Below are 26,216 nucleotides of genomic sequence, written 5' to 3'. Positions count from 1 at the left end.
AGGAGCTACGTACGATGCCTTCTGGTCTTCGTCCTGGTCAAAGTCTTACGTGCATCCTGCATTGCAGGAGCAAACGCTAGAAGCCACTCACAAGTCAGAGGAAAGATTCGAGAACAGTGAGTGCAGCGAGCGTTCTAATCTGAAACACGTCGCTGGTGGTTCTGCAGTCTTTGAGGCTATTGTTGCCATGTGTTGCCATGCGTTGCTATCTTGAGGTTCTTCCAAGCGCATTGCATGCCTGTTCGATGTAAATTCCGAAGGGAGTTTCAGTATGATGTACAGAGAAGCTGATAGGATCTTATCTCTTGGTCTCACCATCTCTATGGGATGGATGAAACTAAGAGTCTGTTTCTGAAATCGGGTTGATACTTGCAATTGAGTTGACCATTGGGTAAATGTACGCTGAGCCTCAATTCTAGACAGATACCTGCCATTTTTCGGAATGTGATAAATATAGCTCAAATCCAGGCTACCTTAGCTACACATCGCTGTTATATTAACCTCTCGCACAGTCTAATATATTTCAGATAGATTAATTCCACTGCGGAGTAAAACCGAAGATGAATGCAAGTCACGAGACCTCAGGAGGAAATTGCCTCTTTCCAGCATCCCTGCCAGATTACAGTTGTATTGCAAGGCATACATTCTTTTACGATACTCAGTGTCTAATGCTCAAAGAAAGATAGGTATCGTATACGGCAATCTAGATCGCTCTGGATTCGAATACTTCCCCTTAATGAGACCCCTTTCGTGCTCCTCGAAATACGTAGGAACTAGCGCATTAGTGCCCGACGCAATTCTGGTCCCGCAGGGACCGAGCAAAAGATTAGAATGGGGCCAGAAGTGTCATGTGTCATGTCTGGACTTGCACTTTGGAGACTATGGATGATGGGGTATGAGGGAGCATATCTCAGTGTGCCTCTTAATTAAGAGCTTGCCAACTAGATGATGGGAAGCGCGAGACTAGTACGGAAATTTCAGAAAAAGGTATTAGCTTTTCCAGTTTCGAAAGAGGATAGTAGGTTAGCTTAAAGGATCAGATATGATTGTCCAGAAAGTAAGCAAGAGATAGACTCACGATCACCCACAATGTCAAAGAGTCAAAGTTACTGGGCTCTTGAACAAGCTTTGGGTCAGGAGGAAGCCAGGAAAAGAACTCCGTCATCAGCACAGACAAAAAGGGGGCGCTACTTGGGCTGCCATTTGCCACCAGAAACACGAGTAACCACGTAAATACATATCATATCTTCTGAATTCGGAGGATATGACCATCACCACTTTATGTCTGCGGATCTATCAAAAATTCCAAATGTGACTGCGCCGACTATGATGTCAACGGAGTTGAAGGATCAAGAAATAACATCCTAGATCTGGCGATCCTGAAGCTTTGGATCAATTTAAACACTCTAATTGGTAAATCTGTGATTGGAATGCAGTAGCCCGAGTGACTTGGTGTATGTGTATGTGATCAACTTGCATGAAATCAATAGTTTACTCCGTAGTCCCCGGTAGACCCCGCAAGTTTAATATCTTAAACACCTTGGGGAGAAGGGGTACTGCTATCATCATATCATGCATGAGTGTTCCCTGAGGCAACATTTGCAGCTGCACCATAAAGGAGATCCATGCGACATCTGAGGATCAGGCTCATGTGCTTGAAACCGGTTTACTGTGATAGCTGGATCTACAATAAAACTATTACACATCAATATTTGGAGCTCAAGGGTTATATCACATCCTGGACTCCTGAATGTGTTAGCAAGGATGGTGCGGCCTCTAGCACATGACGCTCTTAATTAATTCGAGTCACTTTTGAATTATGTATGTTGACCTGTCGAATCTGCAAAGCTACTTACTTGGTACTGCGTACGGAGTAGATTACTATCTTTCAGTGTTCCTATCCTCTATTGGCCAGGAAGATACTTTATACCTGATGCTTCAGGCTAATCTGCAGTGTAGATCCAGTATCATGTCCTCATCATGTACAAAGAATCATAGCAATAAACCCAAGATCTTCCGCAATGGAACCCTTTTCCAGTATGTGATCTGCGGATACTTAGACCACAATATATCCTGCTAGTCAGTGGCTTGACGCTCTGACTTCCCGAGCTGTATCCGTCGCAACGGATCATTTCTTTTGGTCTCTTCTCAATGAGTGGAGTATTGTGATGTATCTATTGTCAATGCCCCGTAGTGTACGGAGTTTTCATAAGCTGTTTCAGTATTTCCAAGAACGTGAGCCGAGGAGACCAAACTAGAGGACGGAGTCGTCATCGTGCTCCATTCTTGCTTGAGAGTTGACTAACTTGCCTGAGACTTTGAAATCCCATCTGTAAAGCCGAGGATAGTCCATGTCGATCATTGATGATCCTACCCCCATGGAGCAAGCGCCATCTTGAAAGGGGTCATAGTTTGGTACCGTACCACTGGCTTTGGAACTATGGGTATCTTGGTCGGTATCGGTTACTCCGTTCCTTACAATGATACGATCGGCTTATATTGTATGTACCAAGTCATTACATTCTTGTCACAAGCCGAAGAGTGGCTTGGATGTGGGCCTTAGGGACAAAGTGGCTGTGCAGAACTCCGTACTGACGGAATGGCTCCGCTGTGGTCTGTGGCTTTCGTGGTCATGAGCCACATGACAAGATTTTGGTGTTTGCTATTTGTGCCTTAGCAGCGCACCCACACTGGTTCCCCACAGTGTAACTTCCAACTACAGTGTAATTTCTAAGTACCTCTTATATAGCATCACCATATAAAAGGTACGTATAGATTATTCACTCTATGTATATACACATTTGGTTTTTCTAATTTATTATTATTTAGGTATATAAGTGTCTATCTTTTACTACTATCTTTATCATTAGAAAGGCAAATTATAAGTGCTGATATAATATAATCTCTTATTATTCTTTTCTCTAAGAAAGAGTTTCATGAGTGAAAAATTTGCGCATTCTTATACCTCTAATTTTTAGTTAATATTCAAATTTTAAGAGGGAAGGTCTTATAATTAAAAGCCATTCGAGAGTTTTATACTATCTTAAATATAGTTACTTTTAGTGAATTCCCAGATATTTAAAGTAGGGAGTATGTACCTTTTATATGGTGATGCCATACAAAAGGTACTTGGAAATTACACTGTGGTGCACCCACACCGCGGACGCGGTGGGGGAGCACCTGGCACAGATAATTCTATGGTCTTTTGGTCCGCTTGACTCCGCTAGCCTCCGCAACCTGCCCTTACCAGGAATGTACCTCAGGACGGACTCAGGCACTATGAGTATGATGATGTACATGAGGCGGTGCGCAGGTGACACAGACTTTGGTGCATGATTAGACACCATTGAGTACTCCGGAGTTGGCGGTCCGCAGGATGCGGTCCTGTGCGTCTTGCTGGATAGGTTCGAAGAAGTTTCGGCAACCCCGACCGACGGGCTTGTCAACAAGTCGTCTAAGTAACCCACTTCAGAATAGTCGGCCCATTTGTCAACAAACGCTGAGGGAGTCTTTTGGAATGGATTGAATTCATGATAACCATGGGAGAGATAATTATTAATCTTTTCTTCCCTGCTCAAATGTCCAATAATCCAGGAATGTCAGCTTGACTGTTGATAATTACAAATCATGTCGTCGAGCGGTGCCATGGCCGTAGTACTACCAGGATACGATGATAACAGTTCAATAGCTGCATTGCTTCTATTGGGAGACGCATCAGCCTCTATGTTTAGTCCTAGGACTAGAATGCCTGAGTTGGTGTGATACTGGACAATCTTTACCTCTTATCTTGCAGCCAATAGTAGGCTTATCTGGTGCACTGTTACAGGTTAGCTATGCGAACCTATCAAACCTTCTCTAGAGTATCTTACACAATGAATAGACTAGAGCACTGTTAGTCAATATAAAATCAATGTTTGACAATGACGATAAGCATTATTTTACCCCTCCATTTAAGCATGGTGAGCTAGCACTTCTATCAGCAAAGACACAGTCGGTCCCTTTCTTAACAGGAAAGGTTATACGGTCAGGATTTAAACCAATGGAATAAGCCTTGGTACGCTAGTCAAACAGAAGCATTGTTATGTTGAGCTGTGAAATAAAAAATGGGCAGTTTAGCTGACGACATCCACAATAGTATTTCATCTTTGTCCACCCGGCAGTGCATTGTTCGTCAATAAACCTAGGGTCTTTTGGTGGGTGCCAGTCGTCAGCTGCAGCAGAAATAGGATAGTTGGGGAACTTTTTCGGCGAGTGTCATAGGAAATAACAGTAAAAGCGGGAAGATATACTTCAAGATCGCAAAGAATGATACAGAAAAATGAATTATTTTCTTCTTGGTGAAGCGTGGCTTGAAGTAATTGCAATCTCTACAAGTTTGAGCGATAATCGGTCTAGGCTGTCTACCATGGTAGATTATATATGTTAGAAGCTGGGCCTATGACTGATATGAGATCGTTCTACTTAGTATCGGAAATGTTCGATGGATGGATCCCAATCCTGAAGGATTTGACACCATGATCAGATGCTGCCCTCTATGGCTATATAGGGCTGCTGGGCAGCTAGAATCCACGCCCAACATCCTTCAGGATTCCTGAAGGACATTAATAGGGATCTATTGATTTTCACTAACCTTTTATGTATCACTCAAGACTGGTAGATGCACCTCCATCCACCCCTTCTCTTTCTCTAGACCTCCGCAGTATCCAGCGGGGCTATTTTATAGGGCTAATGAACAGCTCGAATTTGCGCCTAACATCCTTCAAGAATCAGGATGTTGCCGATGGTCTCCGAGATTGGTAAGATTTGACATCGCTGATTATCTATCTAATGGTAAGCCCATGACGTCTGTTCAAGGTCCCAAGTTACTCAAGGAACCTACGCACATCTCGTGGAAATTATCGCATGTGGTCGAGTCTGGGGGAATGTATCTCAAAGAATACAGCAATAACATCCGTTTTCTATCTATGGAGTAAATCGACGCTGAGTCTGATATGCGTCCGTGCCAGGATCCATGATCTTGGTCAGGATTGGCAGTCTGCGGAGGATCCAACATGGGCTCTTCTCGGAGATTCGGATATTTGTAGCGAGAGAGAAAGGCCGAAAAGAGGAAATCTCCACGCTTCGGCCGGCGGATATCAGCCAATTATTACAAGTCTCGAGCACGTTTCCTGGCTCGATATCCTGGATGGGATGAAGTTCGCAGACCATTCGGTGTACAGCCTGGTGCATCTCAGTCGTGAGTTGCATCAAAATCAAGTCTTGAACACCCAATAACCAATAGGCAAGAGCACTTTTCACCGTTCTTTAACCCCAGAGTCTTATCCGACTCCATGGTAAGAATCAGTCAGCGACACTTGTTCCGGGGTACTGATCAATGAATGGTGTCAGGGTGGCCACGATGAAACAAGACAGGACATGGTCCGTGTTCTGTAGGAGTGAAGGCCATCTCATCCTGTCCATGAGTGCATAAGCTTATTGATACCGCGGAAACCTGACGGATTTGACACCCCTCGGGAAGTATGGAGATAAATTCCAGGGTGGGGTAGATGCACACTGGCCTCAGGTACTCTGTACACTTGGTCACTTTTCAGAATCAGTGATGAAAAGCCCCCTGCTGTTGGTCTTTTCAGCCTCGTGACTCTTTGCGCTAGTTTGCAGGATGTGGCTCATGCAGTGTAACAGTTGCCTCGAGATTTCAGTCATGACCGAAATCCTGTACAGAGTAGGTAGGCCATGGCCAGTGGCCACTCTGATCCAGGGGAAAAGTAATCGCCCCGGCCGCAGAATATTATTCTCCTCACCACATGTGCACACACTCATATGCGATCGAGAAATATTATATCACCATGTCAGACAATTCGGTCACTAGCGTTTGCTACCAAGGTGTAAGCCTGTCAGCCCTACGAGGACCCCGGACGGAGTATTCGCCTTCATTGGTGGGTCATCCACACTCACTCAGAAAAATCCAATGAACACGAACCACGGTCCCTCGGCGACTCCGGAAAGGCACACCAGAGCAGACCGTCTATTTGCGATGAGCGAGAGCCTCTAGGTTGTGGTATGAATGGTTCGAGTGACGGTCAACCAACAGCCTAGGGTAGAGTAGCAAGTAATACCTTACTCCCTACCTTAGCACTCTCCTGCGCAATATTATGAATACCAAACCATGACAAACTCAATCATCAACAGAACCATGGATCCAAGTGAGGAACTGAGAACCTTGTCATGCAAGGAGCAGACACTGCAGCAAGCTAACCACCAATGAGCACCTCAATCTCAGTCCCCTGTTGACCGACCTGGAACCCACCAAAGTAGGGCCAAAATGATATGAACCAATCGCCTTGAGAAAGGCCGTCTATACCTACTTTGGTAGTTAGTTAGAGAATTGTGGTTCAGGGGCATTGGTGATCATTGAACAATTGGAGGACGTCCTGTCGTGGTCGCTATAGCAGACAATGGTTGCACCTATGCTCTAATCAACAAGACATAGAGTGTTGTAGAGAGGAGAAAGCCATGATTAACAGATCATTCTAATCAGAAGTAAAGCTAGGCAAGCACCTCTTAGAGAGAACCTGTAAAGCTGCCATACTCTCTAAGCAGGTGTTGAGCATGATAACAATGATCTTGGTTTTCAGGGTAGACAGCATAGTACCGGCATCCACCTGCTTGCATACCCCATAAAGACCCAAGCTATGCCACGCATCTTAGCATACAATATCACTTGATTCATCCTTCCAAATCACAGAAACCAGTTGACTCCGCTTGTCAAACTGATATTCTACTCAGGCTTAATTCGAGCTGGAGAATAAAAGCGTATATGCTGCTATATCGTGGTAAGGCACTTTCGTCTTCCTCTGTCGATTCCTCAGGTTGAAAACTGATTGCTGATGTCTGTATTCGAGCAGGTCGTGTCTGCGTTGCGTGAGGAGGACTGATCAACCGGTGAAGCCGCCATACATGGTCGAACTGTAGGAACTACCTGAGGGAAAAGAAATTCCACTATCATACTGGGACATTATGATGATGTCAGTAGGGTTCAGACTGCTCAAAACATATGGACATGCTCCTGGGCACATGAACAAGTGCATAACTTCTCTTGCGTATGCGCAAGGATGCCAAACACATGAGACATTTATGCTATCTCATAATAAGGGGTGTCCGTTGGAGCTTTATTTATCGTCAGGGAATTATTCAGCTTGACTTAATTCAATTAAGCTCAGTAACCTGATCAAGCAGGCTTAGAGAACTCGACCGCGGGGCTGTTAGTATGTACATGGGTTAACAGCAGCTATCGCTAACAAAAACAGAAGTTGATCAATGGGCTACACGACAGCACTCTGGTCGTAATATAAATCGCAAGCATGGGGATGCTGAAGACAGTACTTCGGCACCAGGTTGCCGGCCTGAACGCCGTTCGCCAGCAAGTACTCTCGGAAGTTGAGGATACGCTGCGTCATGAGCGTAGTCCGCTTCTTTCCATTTGCATCGCGGTTGCCAGACCAGACCAGTTCGGCCAGGGCTGCGGCGCGGGGCCAGAACTTGCTCGACACAGTCACATCATCCACCTGCTCGCTCCAGAGAGGCGCGGTCGCACCGATGATATGCTTGGCTTGAGCATCGGTCAGATTTGTCGTGAAGTCGTAGTCGTAGATTCGCTGCCATGTCTTGTAAGGAGCACACCATGATCCTCCAATGCCACCATAGTTGAAGTTCGGGGTGCTGGGGTCTGGATTGCTCATGACGTCGTACCTAGGGTCGTTGGTCACGTATCCGCCAGAGCCGCAGTCAAGATAGAAAAAGTCGGAGGACGATACAATGACATCGTAGCCCCGTGCCGTCAGGTTCTGAATGTATTCTAGCCCGTTGTTCCAGGTCTGCATGACAATGTCCTTGGGCACGTCGTGAGCATGCTCCGGAGAGAGAACAATATCCTCCCACATGATCAGACGGCGTTTCTCGCTGACGTTGCGGAAGATGGGAACTGCATGGTCCACCCAGTACTGAGACAGATCGTTGTAGGTGCGCGAGGGATCTTCTGCGAACCATGCCTGGACATATGTACTGAAATTGAAGCAATTGGGTTGAAGCTCGTCGGCTCCGACGTGGAACCAGTTGTCAGTAAAGACCCCCGACAGCTCATTGTAAACATCCCGAACGATGTCGTACGTCTTGTCGTAGATAATATCCAGCTGGCCCGGGTTGGGTTGAACGGCCGTGTGATATTGCCAGACGTCGTTGGACCACCAGGAATCGGCGCAAGCCACCATCTTCGGGTCTGCCTGTTTCCAGCCAGACGACGAATGGCTAGGCATATCGACTTCGGGGATGACACGGATACCTCGATCACGGGCGTAGGCAATAATTCGGCGGATGTCAGCGTGCGAGTAAATCTCCCGGACCGAGTATGCATCTTTCACCATCTCCGGGTGTGCTTTGATCTGTACAGGCCACGACTGCGTGTCATCCAAGTGCCAGTGCAGTACATTGAGCTTGGACAATGACATGGCGTTCAACTGCTCCAGGATCTTGTTCACAGAGATGAAGTTGCGACCAGTATCGATCATGATGCCGCGATAAGGATAGAGAGGAGCATCCTGAATACTGACAGGCTGCTCGATGATCAGTCCACCTTTCCCATCCGAGATGACGATCTGTTGAAGGGTGCTGAACGCATGCAGAGCACCCCAAACGGTCTTGGCCGTGATTTGAATGGTATTGGAGCCTTCCTTCACATCCAGGGTGTAAGATTCGTCCACACCGTGCTGGAGATCGGCTTTGAGATCGTCAACCTTCACATCGACGAATTGTAGCGGGGAGGAGGCGCGTTTGCTCTTCGTGGAGGCGGAAGGTGTAGCTGTTGGGAACGGCTGGAAGGAGGAGATCGGCGCTTCCGTCGCAGCAGGAACCCATTGAAGCGAGACGATCGTCCTCCAGGCGCGATCCCATCCTTGCCAAATGATCTGGCTGTTGGAACCGCGGTCTGTACGCAGAGTAAGATAACTCGCAAGGCGTTTGGGCCCCGATGACGCCCAAGTGATATTGCGAGGAGCCGGCAGAGGATTGACGCTGACAGCGGCGGCCGACGAGGCGACCGCAAGGACTACGGCGCAGATGCTGGAGAGGAGCATGATCACAATAATCAATCCAACAACACAGGCATTGAACAGGTTTCGTTTGAGGGATATGCGTAAGAAAGGGGGCTTGAGTGAAAACGACATCAGGAACCAGAGGAGGAGGAATCTATTTAAATATTAGCCTTGCAGGGTGAATCCTTCGAGCGCGCTGATCGACACCAATAATCTCCTGCATTCCAGTCCTACAGTCCATCTTCGCAACTTTCATTCTGCCAACGCGTCGGTTGAGCAATCAGAATGCAATCAGAATGGGAAGCTACAGCTCAAGTCCGTCCATCCGCCAATCTCTGGCAGGCATCATCAACGCTAATTTGTCCAGAACATACACGTTCTCTGTCGATGGTTAGTCCATGCTTCAGAATCTGGGGGGTGGACGCCAATCATGGCCCACTCGCTTTCTTTCATTTGCTCTTGTGACAGTGATCGTAGTTATTGGCAAAAAGGTCAACACTGCGCCTTGAATTGTTTAGGACTCTACCCGCGATCCAAGAATGCTTTGGTTTCATCGCTGGTTCCGAGGGTTACATCCGCCTTTGTTCCCGCACTGCAACCTGGATGGTCCTTCATTATCGAAGGTCTCTAATCTTGGAGGTCTGTTCTGATCGGCAGATACCACGCGATATGGTCAGTGCAGATTTATCGGCTTCGTTCCTATGATGATACCTTGCCACAGCTCGTATCTGCAGATAAACGGCCATCTCCCCGCACAAACTGGATGATCAAGTGGACAAGTTCACATGGTGGAGGGAACTAACTACCGATAAAAATGCGACCAAAATGGCTTCGGAGATTGCATCTGCTAAGCTGTCACAGTGACATCGCTTAGATGGACGAAACGGAGATAGCATAATGTGGTCTATTAGACTGTCTTCTCAAATGTTCCGAATCCTCTTGACGTACCTCACACGATCGCGTCTGCCAAAGGGCTCGTATGGCGTCCTTAGGTTCGATTGTCGCAGACATGCGAGCAATCGCTTCTTCAAGGGAAAAATTGCTCTTCTGCAATTTCCGCACTCACTTGCCTATACTGTCGTTAACCTCTAGGAAGGACCCAATTTTCGGCATCAGACAGACTTCTGTGATTGAATACGAACTACAAGCATATCTTTCCACAACCGACGTCATGTTGTGGGCTCTTGTCAATGATGGAACGACGGGCCTTCCCGTTGATAAGCAAATACCACGGTTCCAGCACCCTTGGGCACAGTCCATCTCTCAGTGTATCTCATTTGTGACAGATTTCGTCTGCTTTCAAGCTCAAGTCCGCTTCTAGCCCGATCAGAATGGCGTTCGCAGATGTGTCATCAGAGATAGCTGGAAGTTGCGTATATTCAGTCGATACTAAAACAGTTTACTCTATCTTACACACGAGACCATTTTCGGAAAAAATCAATGACAGCTCTTCCCATGCTTGACCAACCGCCAATAATTATACGGCATCGGGGCGAAAAACCCAGCACCCATGGACACCAGCGCAGCCGCCCAGAACCGCGGATCATCCAGCAACACCACACCTCCGGTGAGATGGTAATCCACCAGATTCTGCACCGTCTCCATGGCCAGCATGGAGACGAGGCTCATACCCGTCGCGGTCCGAAAGGCCAGTCCCCAGGGGAGTTTGTCCGCTCCACGTCGCAGGAGGACAGTCTCGAGAAGAATTGAGGTGGTGATTCCACTCGCCACTGCCACAACATCAGTCATCTGATCGAGCCTGAGTGCAACGACTAGAGATGAACATACTTGAAACACCCATAATAGCACCCATCCCCCAATGCCCATAGAAACTCTGCAGCACCCACAGCGCCGAGAAATCACCTAGTGTACATCCCGCCAGGCAGCGGAGGGTGTTGACAGCTGCACGCTTCCAGCCTTGTTTAGATGACCAGAAGGATAATGTGAGAACGGATTTTTGAGTCTCATTCTCCTTTTCCTTCTTTGAGCAGCATTTTGTAACCTGGTGCTGCGGTTGCGATTGGGAAGTGTGGAGTCGATAGAAATGGGTTAAGGGTCTGCTTGACAAAAGTAGCTGGCGCGTACTCAGGCGGGAAGTGAACGGTGAGGGTATGCGGAGCATGATGTTTTTAATCTAAGATATTTGATCTTTTATAAGACAGCTCGAAAGGAAACATTGATGTGTAGTTAGATATTGGTTGAGGAAGAGGCATGTTAATGTATATTGTAGATAGTTTCCGGGAGGCAAACCCCCAAGCCTAGAAAACGCGAAAACCGCGCAGACTGATGAAAGTGGAGAAGTGGGATTGGTCAGTCGGCGAAGTACATTGTTCGGGATCAATCATGCCCCATAGAGAGTTATCGAAATAGAAGATCTTGTCAATGATGCAATTAAATGCTACAAGGTAATATGGCCTCGAACAAAAGTTTGAGGAGTTGGCGTTGGGTAGATGGTTCCACACAGCACGGCAACTCAAACATGGTATGCTGATCGCGGCCGTCGGCCATGTTTTCATTCACAACACAGAATAGTCAAAAACGCTAGTATCATAAACTCATGCAAATTACGCAACCTCGAAACTGCGTTCCATCTCCATCCCCTCCTGGAACGCATTCTTCAATGCAGACGCCTCCTCCGCCGAAGGCGCCACACACGGCCGCCGCGGCAGCGCGCCGTATCCCCGATACGACTGCAGGGCGCTCTTGACCGCGACAAACCCACCCTTGATCGCCAGCCAGTCCGCGCGCGCGACGACCGCCTGCAGCGCCTGCGCCTCCGCGATCTTCCCGCTCTGGTAGAGCTCCATGAGGCGCACGCACGAGCGCGGAATCAGATTCGCCACGCCGCCGATGATGCCCGCGCCGCCGGCGATGAGGGTCTGGAGGGTGAAGTCGGCGGAGCCGCCGAAGGTCAGGAAATCGGGTTTGGCCTGGGCGGCGACGCGGGCGAGTTTGCCCGTGTTGCCGCAGGTGAGCTTGACGCCGACGATGTTGGGATGTTTAGCGAGGGTCAGGATGTCGTCGGAGGTGAGGTCGAGGCCGGAGGAGGCACCGGGGAAGTTGTAGATGAGGACGGGGATCGGGGAGGCGGACGCGACGTCGCGGAAGTAGTCGAGGAGGGCGGCGTTGTTCACGAGAGACTTGTAGTAGCAGGGCGGCAGGACAAGGACGTAGTCTCCTCCGGCGTCGGCGGCGTCCTTGCAGAACTGGATGGTTTCGCGGGTGGAAGATGCGCCGCAGCCGACGATGAGGGGCATGGACGTGGCTCCCGCGGCATCGAGGGCGCGGCGGGTCGCGGCCGTAATGAGTTTGCGTTCCTCACGGTCGAGATGCACGGCTTCGCCGTTGCTGCCTTGGACGACGAGGCCGGTGACACCGGCGTTGGCGAGGTAGGCGGCGTGTTTCTCGACGGTGGGGAGATCGACCTCCTCGTCGTCCTTGAAGAAGGCGACAGTTGGCACGTAGATGCCGGGGACGAGGGGCCGTCTTGTTGTTGTTCCGTTTGTGGTCATTTTGTCTGTTGTTGTATACCAGTGGTGTTCTGTGGTGGTCGTGTGAAAATGATCTCAAGTGTAGATCTGCATGGAACGGAGTTACCAGGTAGAGGAGCTCAATTTGGAGGATTTATCGGGATTGAGAAGAATAGAAAAAGGGAGGAAAGGGTTTGTCAAAGAGGGCAGAGACGGTGGGACGCCTGCCATGATTAAGGAATGGGAATGTGGTTCCAGTGCCGACCCCAATTGATGCGATGATGAAGATTGATCGCATTAAGTTCAAAGGCCGTCTACAGACATTTCGGCAAGTGGAAAAGAGTGGACACTGGGAAAACCCCCACGTCTGGACCCCACAGAATGGAGGCCTGCTTGGAGTCGGAATCCAGAATACGTGGACGAGACTTTGGTGTAGATCAGAGAGCAATTGTAACTCTTATTGATATTATTGGTGGTGGAGTTGCATCTGATGACATTGGACCATGCGTCGAAACTGATGTGGCAGCTCGACTGTATGTAACCCACGAGGACTTGGAGAAGATGCAATACTACTATTTGCTACGGAAGAGATACATCTTTGGATCATCCTTTCAATGTAGTATGGAATCGAAAGAACATTAGATAACTGCTATGGAATGAGCCCGTGACCCCCACGTACTCCTTGGTCCGGGGTCATCATTGTAGCCTGTGAAGGTGGGGGATATCTCCATTCTCCAACGGAAGTAGTACCAGCAGCCGCGGGAGGAGGGAATTGTATCCCGGTAGATGAATACTCTCGTACTAGGAGTACAACGATCTTTCTAGTCGGCAAGAACTCCGATGAAAGCCCTACGGAGTCATCCATGAGATTGACTCTACAAGGATGAGAATGAATCGCTCATCTTCCCCTCGTTGTGTGGGGGTGGGGGATATTGTAACTTGCAACTGCAAGAAGGCGAGAAGAGTCCGCGTGTTGCTGTTGGATGATCATCTGATATAAACTGACCTCGAATACTCTATCATATGCATTTTATCAGCCCGCGAGATTGTCAGTTAGGGTTTGGTTGGTTTCTTAATGCGTTGTCTCTTGTCAAGCTCAAAATGCCATGACTACTTATTGTGTATCTTTTTGTAGGTGTCCCCAGAGGTGTCCCCGCATTTCGATATGACCACGTTAGGAGGCGTCTTTTTACTATCAACGACAGTTTTTTTCTTTATTCCTTTTTTGTGGAGTATCACATACTGACAATGGCACTTAATTTTCGCTCATCTGAAATGCTGATTCGAATATACAATGCCTTATTGTTCTCTAGTCCATATAGTCATTGGGGATGACAATAGTGATTGAGGATGAGGAAAGTTCTGTATTCTGCTGACACAATAATACACCCTTTCCCATCTCAATGTGAGCTCCTATTCCACAAATACTGTATTAATCCATACCACATCCCTGTAATTAATGGCGACCGCGAAAAAAAAAAAAAGAGCGCGAAGACGACGAGGACAGGGCGACGAAGCAGAAGAATAGGTTCGATTCACCTTTCATCTCCAGATGCAATGGCAATAGAGTCAATCAATTGAGCGACATAGGATGAATTGAGACACCATCACATACATTCTTACAGCATGTCCCTATATATATTGTCCTCTTCAGTTGCATCCCATATCCAATCACGCCGTCCACCATCAGCATCATCATCTTATTGCATGACCAGTCCATCTCATCGAATGACGAAGTATCTGCCGCTGCTGCAATCAGATCATCATGGCCGTCCGATCGAGGTCGTCCCTGCGCTTCTCAGTGCGACGGGATGACAATACCTCTGGTCATCATGACGACCACCAGGACAACCACCACGACACTTTGCCGTCTTCTCCTCCCCCTGCAAAGAGGCCTCGGCTTCAGCAGCAACAGCGACAACAACATCGACAGCCACCTTCGTCCCGCCGTCGCAAGAGCTCTCCCGACTTACTTGATACTACTATTGAAAACTCCGGTCGTCGTGTTCCTCCGTCATCCAAAACCCCTCAGATCGTGCGACAGGCCGCCCACTCACCTCTCCCTCCGCCGCCGCGCTCATCTACGCGCCGGCCACCTGCTCCCTCCACTGCCAGCGACAGCGCACCCTCCTCGTCGCCCTCCTCCTCCGTCCGTGTTCCGCCCCCCGGCACCCCGCACACTACGGGACAATCCCATGATCACCATCGCACTCCGCTTTCGGCTTCTGCCGCGCTGTATATGCGTGGTGGTGGCCGCGAATCGCCGGATCCCTTAGATATCATCTCTCCTGTCCCTACCGGGGCCAATTCGCAGCCTCGCAAAACACCCACTACGTCCACTCCAACTTCTGCCACGCGTTCTACACGCCGTTCTCGCCCGCGGCAATCTGGCGCTTCAGACGCGGATGCGCAGAAGACCCCTGGACAGACGAGCAGTCGGCGAAAACCCAACTCGGCGAATCCTCAGACGGAAACGCAATCGCAGCCTAAGGAGGAACCCGACCATCCCAGTCCAGCGGCACCAGAACAGCGCCGGTCGCTTCGTTCCAAGGACAGTAATTCGCGGCTGCGGAGCGAACTGGCATCGTATTTCTGGAACTATGAACAAATTCTGAGTTTAGACCCTCCGAAGACCGTGGAGCTACTGACCGAGAACACCACGATCAAGTTGATTGACGACCTGACTGAGCCTCTTACCACCATACAATCCTCAACTCCCGACTCCGAGTCCCCATTTGGAAACCCTTTGTTGCAGCTCCATGACTGCGAAAAGATATCTTTGCCGGAGCCAGAGCCGGAGCCAAGGTCAGACGCCGCGCCCGGGGATGTCACGGAGGAGGACCCTCTCAATGAAGGATACTATTTCCGCGCCCACCGGAGAATGGAGCGGCAGGAGAAACAGCTCCGAAACATCGAGCGCGAACGCGCCCAGCATGAGAAGATGCAGCTGGAGCGACTATTAGATGAGCTCAAAGGTCACGACTGGCTCCGTGTGATGGGTATAACTGGTATCCACGAGCACGAGAAGAAGCTCTACGAACCCAAACGCGACTATTTCATGAGAGAAATCGCAAGTCTGATCGAGAAATTCCAAATCTGGAAAGAAGAAGAGAAACGCCGGAAGCTCGATAAGGACAAGCCCTCTCTCCACGCCGAGACATCACCATCCACCGCCCCCACGAGCAGAGACCGCACTACCTCCCAGAAGCGCAAACTCAGCGATCGCACCCTAGATACTACCGCCGAACGACCAACCCCCAACGGCGCCGCCACCTCCGACGCCGTAAGCGACGGCGAACCCCCAGACCCAAGCGACGTGGACGCCTGGGCCGCGCACCAACTGCAGCAGGAAGCCCGCTCCGCGACGGCCGGCAAACGACCCAAACCGTCGACCGAGGCCCCCCGACGCCGCAAATCCTCCGCCAACAAGCCCTCCACCGCACTGCCCGCTGTCGCAAAACCAGCAACCCCTACCCCTCCCGATAAACCCTTCACCTCATTCTACGCAAAGCCTCATCTGCGCGATGCCGCGCTCTCGCCGCACCGCAAGGGCCGCGTCCGCCTGGCGTTCGGCCACCCCATCCCCAAGATGGAGGTGCGCGAGTTCCAGCCGCCTGCGGATATCCTGACGCCCGAGGCGATCGACTCCTGCCGCAGGAAGCGGAGACGGATGAGAAGGGAAAGTCGCGGCTGACATGCCCTATCCTTCATTTATACTGGTCATCGCTTCTTCTTCGATTGTTGTTTCAGTATTTCAGGTAACCGGTGGTGTTTAGGTTGGGAGGGTGTTTACGGGATATCCAGTCTGGCGAATGGCAATGGGCGCATATGTAGCATACTTAGCATTATTACTTGAGCGCTGCAAGCATGTTGGTGTCGAATGTTACATTACATTATCTTTGAACTTTCTATTCTCCGCATACATACGGGCGAGAGCAAATGCATTCTGTACAAGTTCCCTACCTCTGGCTATCCGAATGGAAAACAAACGAATATAACATAGACAAAGAGGTATCTCATGTCTAAGACATCGGCAGAATCGATATATACAAGGCAGCCGATGCCACTGCCCACTGTCCCATATATACATCAGCCAAAAAACCCAGAACGCCATGCAATGCAATGCAAGAATGCCGTAAATGAAAGATTAAGCATTATTGGCACACGAGAAGCTCGCACTGCTGGGGTTATCATGTATCGCCTTTCCGGAGACGTACAAGCCCAGACCACAGAGCACGGCAGCAAAGACCACGCAGAAGAGATTGACGACTGTCAGGAACATCTTGCGCGGGGAGGACAAGTACTTGCCCTTGTTGAGGTAGAGCCAGAAAATACCGCTGAGGCCATAGGTGAACCAGGAGGCGAAGAGGGCAGTCTGAAGATGAAGGAGTCAGAGATTGAGGTGAAGAAAAAGAACGGGAAGAGACTTACGATCAAGCTCAACAGATTGCTGAAGACCGGAATGGCTTCAGCGATGATCCAGGCGACGATCCAGAGGGAGAGCGCGATGGCGACCCAGGAGCTCACGGCCACCCAGTCCCTCTGATGAATTCTTGACGACCCTTGAAAGATGCGGATGTAGACGTATTTAAAAGCAACGTGGCCGTTAATGACGCCGGCGATGATGATCTGAGTAGCATTAGTACTGGAGACATGTTTTCAAATGCGCGTGTGGACGTACAGTAGGCAAGGCGATGCCGTAGGCAACCTTGGAGACTAAAATTGAGGCTGACCCAAGAGCTGGCGAAGTCACTGAGGCACCGCCGTAGATGTAGATGACGATGGCGGCGACGATGTAAAGGCAGACATCGACGCTCTGCAGCAGCATCAGGGCCTTGGGGAAGTCGCGAGGATCTTTCAATTCGGCCATGAGACCGAAATAGGCTGCGTGCCCGGCTGCGAGCCAGTTAGTCGGGTTGAATTTCGAGTTCTACCGAAATAGGAACTCACAGAAAGCAAAGACGATGTTAGTGACGGCAGAGAACCCATGGACCAAGTCCGTGTCGACAGTTGCCATGACCTTTCCACCCGGATGCTTTATAATTACGCCGATCATACAAATGATCACCGCGGAAATAATGCTGGTAAAAGCTAGGGTGGAAGTTAGCTACCAGATTCGGCGTCAGACAGGAGGTCATCTTACAAACTAGAGAGAGCCAGGACATCTTCGCCAGTGTCCGCGGCAAGGACAGGATGAACGAAACAACCATGCCCACAACACCAAACACAATTGAACAGGTCCCGTGATCCGTGATCGTGTTCATGGCAATGACAAAGGTGAGGAGATGACTAGCCATGACGAAGACCAGGAATAGCACCTGGGCTGCTCCAAGAATCTCACGGCCCCAACTGCCAAAGACCACCTCGCCGGCATCGCCCATGTTAGTAACCCACCGCACCTTGAGTTTGAACTGCCCAAGAACGTATCCGGTGTAGGTTGAGACGATGCCGAGACTGACCAGAAGAATGACAGAACTAGGGCAAAAAATCAGCAGCCGATCGAATGGGAAGCTCAAAAGTGGTTAACATACGGAACCAGGCCCAGGCCAGCGACAGCAGCAGGCAGCGACAGAACACCGAGCGAGACAGTTTCGGCAACCATGAGCAGACCACATTGCCTGTGATGGGAGATAATGTCAGATGGTGGTTATCCTAACAATCGCGGGGACTGAATATCAAAAACGTACCACCACTTCATGACTTTATATTTGACCTCCGCATTCGACTCATCGCCAAAAGCATCCTGCCTGTAGGCAGGTGTGGCGTCATACTTCTTCTCGTCTTCGGCCAGAGATGCATCCCGGCTAGCAATGCCCTTCTCTTGTGGATTCTCGGGGTCGGATACAGGAGGAACATCGACGCTCTGAATCATGATGGCTGATTTCCCTGGTCTAGCACCTTCTCCCTCGAGCGAAACAACAAAATATCAAGCTTTGCGTATAATACAAAAGAATAGAAATGCCGCAATGCTCCAATGATTCAAGTTAAAGAGCGATTGTAGAGAAACAGTCCTGTTGAGAGGAAGTTTCGACCAGGAAAAGAAAGTAGGAGCTAGGAAGTTAAAGAGGTAAAAACACGACGTAGATCTCGATTCGCCTCGGATGTTATTTTTTTTCTTTTTTTCCCCTTCATCTTGCCCCTGTTGGCGAGACTGACTGAGATTCTGACTCTTGACTCTAACTCGGACCGTTCGACGGGAGTGGAACCGCAGATTTCCATGTCCCATTCCATAATGCTTGAGCCTTGCCCGCCACCGGCGATGATCGCGTGGTTGCAGTGGGCCGGCACAACGAATCATCCATTTCGCACGTAACAAAAACTGTTCGCAACGGCGGTGTCCATCCCGAAAGACCGCAAAAAAAGATCCGCTGTGGACCTGGGGAAGAAGAAATGTAAAACACGAGGCTATCCGATGTCGGTCTGCTGTTGGACTTTTGCAGAATGCCAGCTTAAGAGGTAGGTGATGGGGATTCGCGAGAGGTTTGCACACTGGGAAAAGAGGGAAGAGAAATGATGAAGTCAGACATGGGCTACTGAGAGATAGCGTCTAGCTTGGAAATAAGAATGACACTAGAAGAATCAGCAGTCGAATAAACTGGCCGCATCTTGTCTGTCTCTATCAGGGTCTTAGTCTCACTGCAGCCATCGCCGATCGGATCCAGGAAATTGTTCCCAGGGAACTAGATTACTTAAGCCTTTTCCGGTAACGCTTCCTCTTCCGACAGACCGACACACCGAAGCCTTAGTCACTACTCACTACTGTTCAGTCGAATTCTCCTAGATCGAATCATAATTACTAAAGTCTGCCTCTGTGTTATAATGCTCAACATCCGAGTAATTAGCATCAATAATGAGTTGGGATCTGCCAGAACAGTATTATTCCTGCAGAATGAATGAATTAATGGTCCCTTGGATTTATGCCACCCAATGCAGATCTGCCGTAGCGCTAGCAGATTTAGGTTATGGATGCCTTAGTCATCCATTATCCCTCGTCATTCATATCTTCCCTTACCTACGGAGTACGTACCTTACCTGCTATCAAGCCGACCTTATCATTCCATCTACTCCGTATTTCTCTACTTCGTACAGATTACTCGTTGGGCTTACTACTGACATAGCTACTGCACTAGTGCAGTCGGATGGTCCGAGTCTAGAGGGATGATCTCGTAATTCAAACCTAACCACAGGCTGTTTGAGCGGACGCTCTAATCTAGCCTCTGCCCCAGTACTTTCAATTTCCAGTGAGACTTTCCTCTTAAGGTATTTTCTGTGTCGGAAAACTCCACTGTCTACTGCGTACTTCTTCCACCAAGAAGAAGTCAGTTAATTGAGCCAATGAGAGGCTTTACCTGTAGGGTTACATGGAGCTGTTTATCAAGCCAAAGTCGACAATCGTCATCCCCGAGCCGAAGAAACCGGGCTTTGAAACACGGGGTCAAACGCACATACGAGTACGACTGTGCTGCTTATGATGAGGAGCTATCCACTATGGAGACAAAGTACGGGTACAGCCGGGCGGCTTCAAACGGACTTAATTGCTCTGAAGTCACAATGCTCGAATACCGAACTCGACAAGTAGAATCGGCCTGTCAAATCGGGCGGTGTACACGATTCCCAGCATTTCGGCTACGAACTACCGCATAATCATGCATTGCTTCGATCAAAATTATGGCTACAGCCGGATATTCTGGTCGGAAGCGACATGCTTACCCCTAACCCCGTGTCTAAATGCGGATATCACCCCGGACCCCGGACAGAACCCCAGTCTTGTCCGGTGTCCAGAGCCCAGGTATCATTTCCCGACTTCGATGGTCCCACTGCTTCCACTTTCTGATAGTGCGAGGGGGGAACTTGGGGAGAATGGAGTCAATCCACTCTGTGGTGACCGCGCAGGAGCATTTCGAGTGGATATTGTAATGGTCATTACTCATTAGATATCGGCCCCCGCCTGGCCGAACCGTGTAAGATTATTGCCGTCAGCATCTCGAAGCATGGGTGTGGAGATTCTCCCTCAGTTACGGCATATTGACCCAGATCCTCGAGTGGGGAAGATAGGAGTTTTGCCGGACTATCCTCGACGAGGTAGTTCGGAGAGTGCAGTCTATTCGGCGAACAACCGTTATTTCGCATAGGAGGTGGGCGAGACAAGCCTCGGACGAGAATCTGGACAGCTCGGGTTCGGTTGACCACGGCTCTTTACGTTTTGACGATGATCATCTGCGTTCGGCTGGACTATCTCGATCAAGTTGGGATTTGCACACCTACTGCTGTGCCTGATACATAGGGATATCGATATGACCGGATACTTGTGAACGAGGTCGGCCTTTGAGAAACTTAACCAAGCAAGATGTTGGCCCCTTTCATTCTTAAAACTGAACATTGACAAATCCAGTCCTCGATCTCTTGTGGAAACTGGTGGCAGACGAAGCACCTCAACTTCTTTCAGAGGGACTACAGTTTTCTCTGCCAACGTGGCCTCACACTGACTCAGAATCTTGATCTTGATCATCTCTTATTCTCGAATCATTGGCTCTGGAGCATTTGCATGCTGAGACTCACAAATCGACGACACTGACAGACCTAAATTCCATTTACGAGTTGCTTAATATTTCGCGACGTCCTTGGTCCAGCGATGCCGATATAGAGTAGTCTGGCATCATCTTTTACTGCTCACGAAGCACCATCTAGAGCCATTATATTCTGAACACGCCTTGTCAAAGAGAGACAACCCCAAAACAGTTGCAAACTGACCGTACAGTCAATACTTGTCTATGTTTCCGTCGTCAGACGCAGTAAGGATGTTAATCAACCAATATCAGAATCAAGAATTATCCAGCTGCTTTCAAGTGCTTACGTCTCCACAAAAGTGAGCATGCGACAGTAATGACTCCCTCTGCTTCTTGCTTTTGCCGAAGTGGAATGTCAGATTTGATGCATCGACTGCCAATGCACACTTGGCTGGTGCGTGACCCCCACACATCAATTTGCGGGGTTGTCACTTGTCATCTTGCCTCCATACACCCCTGTGACAGGCAGCGGCAGTTTTTTAGTCAATGAAGAGCATGTCCACACAATCATTTGAAGAGAAATTGAAAAAAGAACTCTTCGTGATGCGGCATAATTTCTATGCAGAGTTCGGGCAACCTGCACTGCTTCCAAAAATCGGTACGCGGAGCGCCGGCTACATGTCCGACCTGCTGAACTCGCTTACGCGATGTAGCCGCGATAACCTAACTAACAGTAATAGTGACCGCAATGACTCAGGTGAGAGGGGCACGAGGAGCGATACCGAGTGATCATGCATATTTAATCGTCAGCACTGCCAGCAATGGCCGGTAACCCTCTCGCGAATCCATTGCAGGCTAGAACCTTCAGTAGACCATGGACACGGAGAACCAGAATGACGGCAGCGTAGAGGACGTGGAAAACTCGTCCTCGAAGGACTCATCTTTCTTCACTCAGAAAGATGCGAGCCAGGTCGTCGGCAGACTGATCAGCACCAATTATGCGGTGATGATGGCCGGTTTGAACGGTATGTCGTTGCTCAAGGCTGGGGTGTGAGAAGGACCCAAACTGATCAATATGTTCAGACGCTGCCACCGGTGTGCTCATTCCATATCTTCAGCCCGCATATGATATTGGCTTGCTGAAAGTGTCCATGGTCTATCTGATCAATTTCGCCGGATGGCTAGTGGCATCTTTCGCCAACATTCACGTCTGTTCGAGGCTGGGAAGCGGCGGGACCCTGGTTGTCGGAGCCACGATCCAGTGCTTCGGGTACTTGCTCATGTGCTGGAAACCTCCATATCCTCTTTTCATGACTGCCTTCTTCTTCACCGGCATGGGGGTTGCTTTCCAAGACGCACAAGCGAATATTTTCACGGTCACGGTCAAGCACGCGCATCGATGGCTCGGCATTCTCCATGCTGTTTACGGAGTCGGCACGATTATCGCGCCGCTGATCGCGAATACTATCGCCTCTCGAACACCGTACTGGCACTATTACTATCTCGCGACGTTTGTCCTGGGAGTACTTAACATTGTCCTCCTGGCTTGGACATTCCGGAGGGGTCTATTTAAGCCAAACGTCTCCAATGCCAAAGACACGGCCAATGCCGAAATGAAGGCCACACTAACCAATAAAGTGGTCTGGATCTTCAACGGCTTCTTCTTCCTATATGTCGGTGCTGAAGTAGCGTCGGGAGGTATGTAGGAAATTTGCCATCACGGTCTGCTTGCAGAAGAGCTAATATCGGAGCACCCAGGCTGGCTGGTCCAATTCCTCGTCTCCGTCAGGCACGGAGACCCCAAGAAAGTAGGCTATGTGGCCTCTGGGTTCTGGTCCGGGTTCACCCTCGGACGGGTCCTCCTCGCAGACATCACGCACAAGCTCGGTGAGCGTCGGATGGTGTTTTTCTATATCGCTCTCGCCATAGCGCTGCAGGTCATGTTCTGGCTGATACCGAACATCATCGCCAATGCAGTCACCGTTTGTTTTCTGGGTGGGTAGCTCTTTGAACTCGACTGCTTGCAATCGTCTCCCAAGACGGCGGCTGACATGATCAATAGGCTTTTTCATCGGCCCATTCTACCCTGTCGGACTATACGTCCTGACGAAAGTCATCCCACAGGAACTTCACATCGGTGCTTTAGGTAGGTCATCTGGTTCCTCCTCCCTGCTTTTGATCCTTGTGCTGATTTTCACGCCGATAGGCTTCACAGCGAGCTTGGGACAAGCTGGATCAGCTGCATTCCCCTTCATGACTGGAGCAATCGCTTCAAAGACAGGGGTACAGGTTATGCAGCCGATTATGGTTGGCTTGTTGGTCGGGATCGGCATATTCTGGGCTCTGCTCCCGAGACAGCGCTCAACCAAGCCGGACGGACAGTCCGATGCCCTCACGGCAAGGAGGAATTGAGTTTAGAATCGAAGTTGGGAAATCTTACATTCACTCTTCATGTTGGGATAGGGAAACTCCGTCCATGATGCAATGCAGTCAGTAATCATGGCTGATCAATCTCTCGCCTGACTCCCAGATCAACAATCAACAGACAAAAGTGGCCTTAGCAATAGTTGCTAAAGAAACAACACATCACTGAGAAACACATCGTGCAGCTGGCATAATATGCTGCATAATAACGATGTAGCACAACAGTGGCGTTTTGCATTGATCTACACAGTACCCTTTATCCTAACAGCCACGCTTTCCGGCAGGAGGCAGTAATAGTGAGATGAGTGCTAGAATTTGCTCCCGGATGTCAAAATATACCGAGAGGAAGTGCAAAAAAAACGACCCAGTTGACATTTCACCTTCGTAGTTACGTTGACATATATATATGCTCACCAACTTGATCATGACTAGATCAGTGTGTAGGCAGTATCTGAGCCAGGTTCAGACCGCGGCAAGTTCAGCAGTGTTTCTAGTGCTATTGGCTGTTACATATATCACCATCATCCAACCTTCCAATACAGCCCACGACCGCAAGAGACTGAATACTCACAGATCGCCCACACCGCCACTCATCTGATACTACAATTCACCGGACTGTGTCAAACATCAGGTCCATAAAATGTATATCGAACCGCGCCGGCCCTACGCAAACCTCAGAAGGGGGACCCGTGTGGCGTCGGGTCCAACCACATTCAGAGATGAAATGGCTGCTATTCTGGTCTCGCCAATTATCGCGTCTTGAAAGGCCGCGGTGTTGCATGCGACGTCAACTCATTAACAGCGTTGACCGCTAACTCAGTGGTTGCCCAGGTACTACTGTATAGCTGCCTGTCGGCTGAACGGTCAGGATCATTGCAAGCTCTTTGTAGCTTTCCAAAACGATCCCACTCATCGAGTAGATTCGAGGAAGAAATTGCTTGCCGATATTCCTTTTTCGCTCCCCAAACGATCGGCAAATTCTAAATGACTTCGAGAATTAGTGTGATGGTTTGAACAACGACAAAAATAGAACTTGGTGCGGAATAGTAATGTCAGAGAGAAGATTAAAGTCGTCAGAGTCTTACACACCCGAAGATGGTATGACAGTCCGACTAAGGATGACTGATACATAAATTTCATCACAGAAAAGAAAGCGAGTATGCACAAAAAGGGGCACTCACGAGGCATTGGGTGCCAGTCTCCAATTCTATTGTCAGAACGGTGACGACGAAGAAAATCTGGCATGAGGGATGTCAAGGCCGAAAGCCAGCCGTTGCAGAATGTCATACGACTGTTTGTCGACGCAAAACGTTGTCAATCTTCGTAGGATATGATTCTGCGTCCAGCAAAGTTTGAACCACGCACATGTGCTTCCCGCTGCACTGTAGCACTGTCATCATAATCGAGTCTCTCTCGTAAGCCTGCCCCATCCGACCGCTTCCTTTTCGACAAAGCCTGCGCCTCATTTGGCTCCAAGCCAGTGCCCTCTTCCGCCTCAGGTATCTTCTCCGGTTGACCATCCGGAATATTAGAGAGCGTGTCATTTTGCCCTTCAACAGCATCCCCAGCAAGTTGTCTCACAGGCGTTAATCCACGGGCCTCCTCAGCCAGCTCCTCTTCTCGTAGTTGCTTCTGGCGAAGTAATGAGTGGATTTCACTATGCCTGAAAATGCGGATCTGCTCGTCCGTGAGAGTACGTTTCACGCCATCTGGGTAGTAGCCAAGGCCGTCATCATCATCAATATCTTCATCTACAGTCTCGCTATAGGTGTAGTCAAGCGACGTGACTTGTTGGCTACTGGGAAAATGTTTCGCTTGAAAGGTCTGCAAATCTTCCTAGAATTAGGGAGATCATTAGCTTTGTCGTATGCATATATCAACTTAGGGCAAACTCACTATTGTGACGGATGGTATCTGCAGACTCGACATTATGGCTGCGGGAATGCGCCACAAGCAGACCTCTTGGTTTTCAGAAGTCGAGTGTTTTGAGTGTGAAAGGAGGATAAGTGAGGGTGACGCGTTAGCGCGGCTCGGGCCCAGCAGTCTTAGTATAATACGGTATCGTATTGCGCAGTACACAGCCTAGTGCCTTACCTAGGTAAGGTATCTAGGATCATTGAGAACATAATTAAACTGCACGGAGTTCACAAATCAGTGTACACGGTATCTTAAGGGACCACTTTTTTCCAAGAGTTCGAATCTCCTTCCGTTGGCGAATCGTGTGAATTTAGAACGCATAATTCGTAGCAGGCGAGCGTCAGCCTCATGATACCCAGCCGCGATCCACACAAATAGATGCCACCGTAAACGGGCCATCAAACCCCAGTCTTGAGGGACGTTGAAATTGTACATGGCTGCGTACTCGAAGGAAACAGGATAAAAGCCAGCCAAATCCCAGTCAAGGAGCCAAAGCTGACCAGAAGGAGACACTATAATGTTGCGTGGCGCAAGGTCATGATGAGTCAAGACGAATGGCTCGATAGTCATTGGCACTCCATCAGTGAAATCTGATGAGTCTGGTACTTGAGCTTGCTTTGATGCTTGCATCGCTCGCCGCATAGACGTAAAGCTCGCCCAGAATCGGAAGAAGTGGGCAAATTCGGCTGAGCCAGAATTCGCCGGAAGACTGTAGCGATCTTCTAGCTAGAAAGACCTACATTCGCCTGTCACGAGCGATCCGGCAGTTGGTGAGGTGATAGATCTGAGAGTTTTCACGAAGCGGCGAAGCT

At 49.4% G+C, this 26,216-nt stretch overlaps 6 protein-coding genes across 6 annotated transcripts; 2 read left to right on the top strand and 4 right to left on the bottom strand.

Annotated features, from left to right (window-relative positions):
• Nucleotides 1-7,322: 7,322 nt before the first annotated feature.
• ALT_9271 (beta-hexosaminidase 1) lies at nucleotides 7,323-11,208 on the bottom strand (the record flags this gene model as incomplete). The annotated part of the gene is made up of 3 exons (XM_033560650.2): nucleotides 7,323-9,240; nucleotides 10,570-10,816; nucleotides 10,875-11,208. 3 exons carry the CDS (start codon nucleotides 11,206-11,208, stop codon nucleotides 7,323-7,325), a joined length of 2,499 nt encoding a protein of 832 aa, XP_033416541.2.
• A 442-nt stretch (nucleotides 11,209-11,650) lies between these two features.
• On the bottom strand, nucleotides 11,651-12,598 carry ALT_9270 (dihydrodipicolinate synthase family protein; the record flags this gene model as incomplete). The annotated part of the gene is made up of 1 exon (XM_033560651.2): nucleotides 11,651-12,598. The coding sequence occupies one exon, from the start codon at nucleotides 12,596-12,598 to the stop codon at nucleotides 11,651-11,653; it is 948 nt and encodes a 315-aa protein (XP_033416542.2).
• A 1,723-nt stretch (nucleotides 12,599-14,321) lies between these two features.
• Nucleotides 14,322-16,250, top strand: ALT_9269 (acetyltransferase SAS4-like domain-containing protein; the record flags this gene model as incomplete). The annotated part of the gene is made up of 1 exon (XM_033560652.2): nucleotides 14,322-16,250. The coding sequence occupies one exon, from the start codon at nucleotides 14,322-14,324 to the stop codon at nucleotides 16,248-16,250; it is 1,929 nt and encodes a 642-aa protein (XP_033416543.2).
• A 453-nt stretch (nucleotides 16,251-16,703) lies between these two features.
• ALT_9268 (neutral amino acid permease) lies at nucleotides 16,704-18,428 on the bottom strand (the record flags this gene model as incomplete). The annotated part of the gene is made up of 7 exons (XM_033560653.2): nucleotides 16,704-16,931; nucleotides 16,988-17,185; nucleotides 17,238-17,452; nucleotides 17,507-17,647; nucleotides 17,700-18,031; nucleotides 18,088-18,174; nucleotides 18,244-18,428. 7 exons carry the CDS (start codon nucleotides 18,426-18,428, stop codon nucleotides 16,704-16,706), a joined length of 1,386 nt encoding a protein of 461 aa, XP_033416544.2.
• A 3,509-nt stretch (nucleotides 18,429-21,937) lies between these two features.
• ALT_9267 (MFS transporter) lies at nucleotides 21,938-23,475 on the top strand (the record flags this gene model as incomplete). The annotated part of the gene is made up of 5 exons (XM_033560654.2): nucleotides 21,938-22,088; nucleotides 22,147-22,761; nucleotides 22,822-23,058; nucleotides 23,126-23,209; nucleotides 23,270-23,475. The coding sequence occupies 5 exons, from the start codon at nucleotides 21,938-21,940 to the stop codon at nucleotides 23,473-23,475; spliced, it is 1,293 nt and encodes a 430-aa protein (XP_033416545.2).
• A 1,326-nt stretch (nucleotides 23,476-24,801) lies between these two features.
• ALT_9266 (DUF3807 domain-containing protein) lies at nucleotides 24,802-25,416 on the bottom strand (the record flags this gene model as incomplete). Its single annotated transcript, XM_033560655.2, has 2 exons — nucleotides 24,802-25,323; nucleotides 25,384-25,416. 2 exons carry the CDS (start codon nucleotides 25,414-25,416, stop codon nucleotides 24,802-24,804), a joined length of 555 nt encoding a protein of 184 aa, XP_033416546.2.
• Nucleotides 25,417-26,216: the final 800 nt, after the last annotated feature.

Source organism: Aspergillus lentulus (genome assembly GCF_001445615.1).
Source record: "Aspergillus lentulus DNA, contig: Alt17, strain: IFM 54703, whole genome shotgun sequence".
NCBI lineage: Eukaryota > Fungi > Ascomycota > Eurotiomycetes > Eurotiales > Aspergillaceae > Aspergillus > Aspergillus lentulus.
Note: the sequence above shows the minus strand (reverse complement) of the source record. Positions and strands in the feature narration are given on the sequence as shown.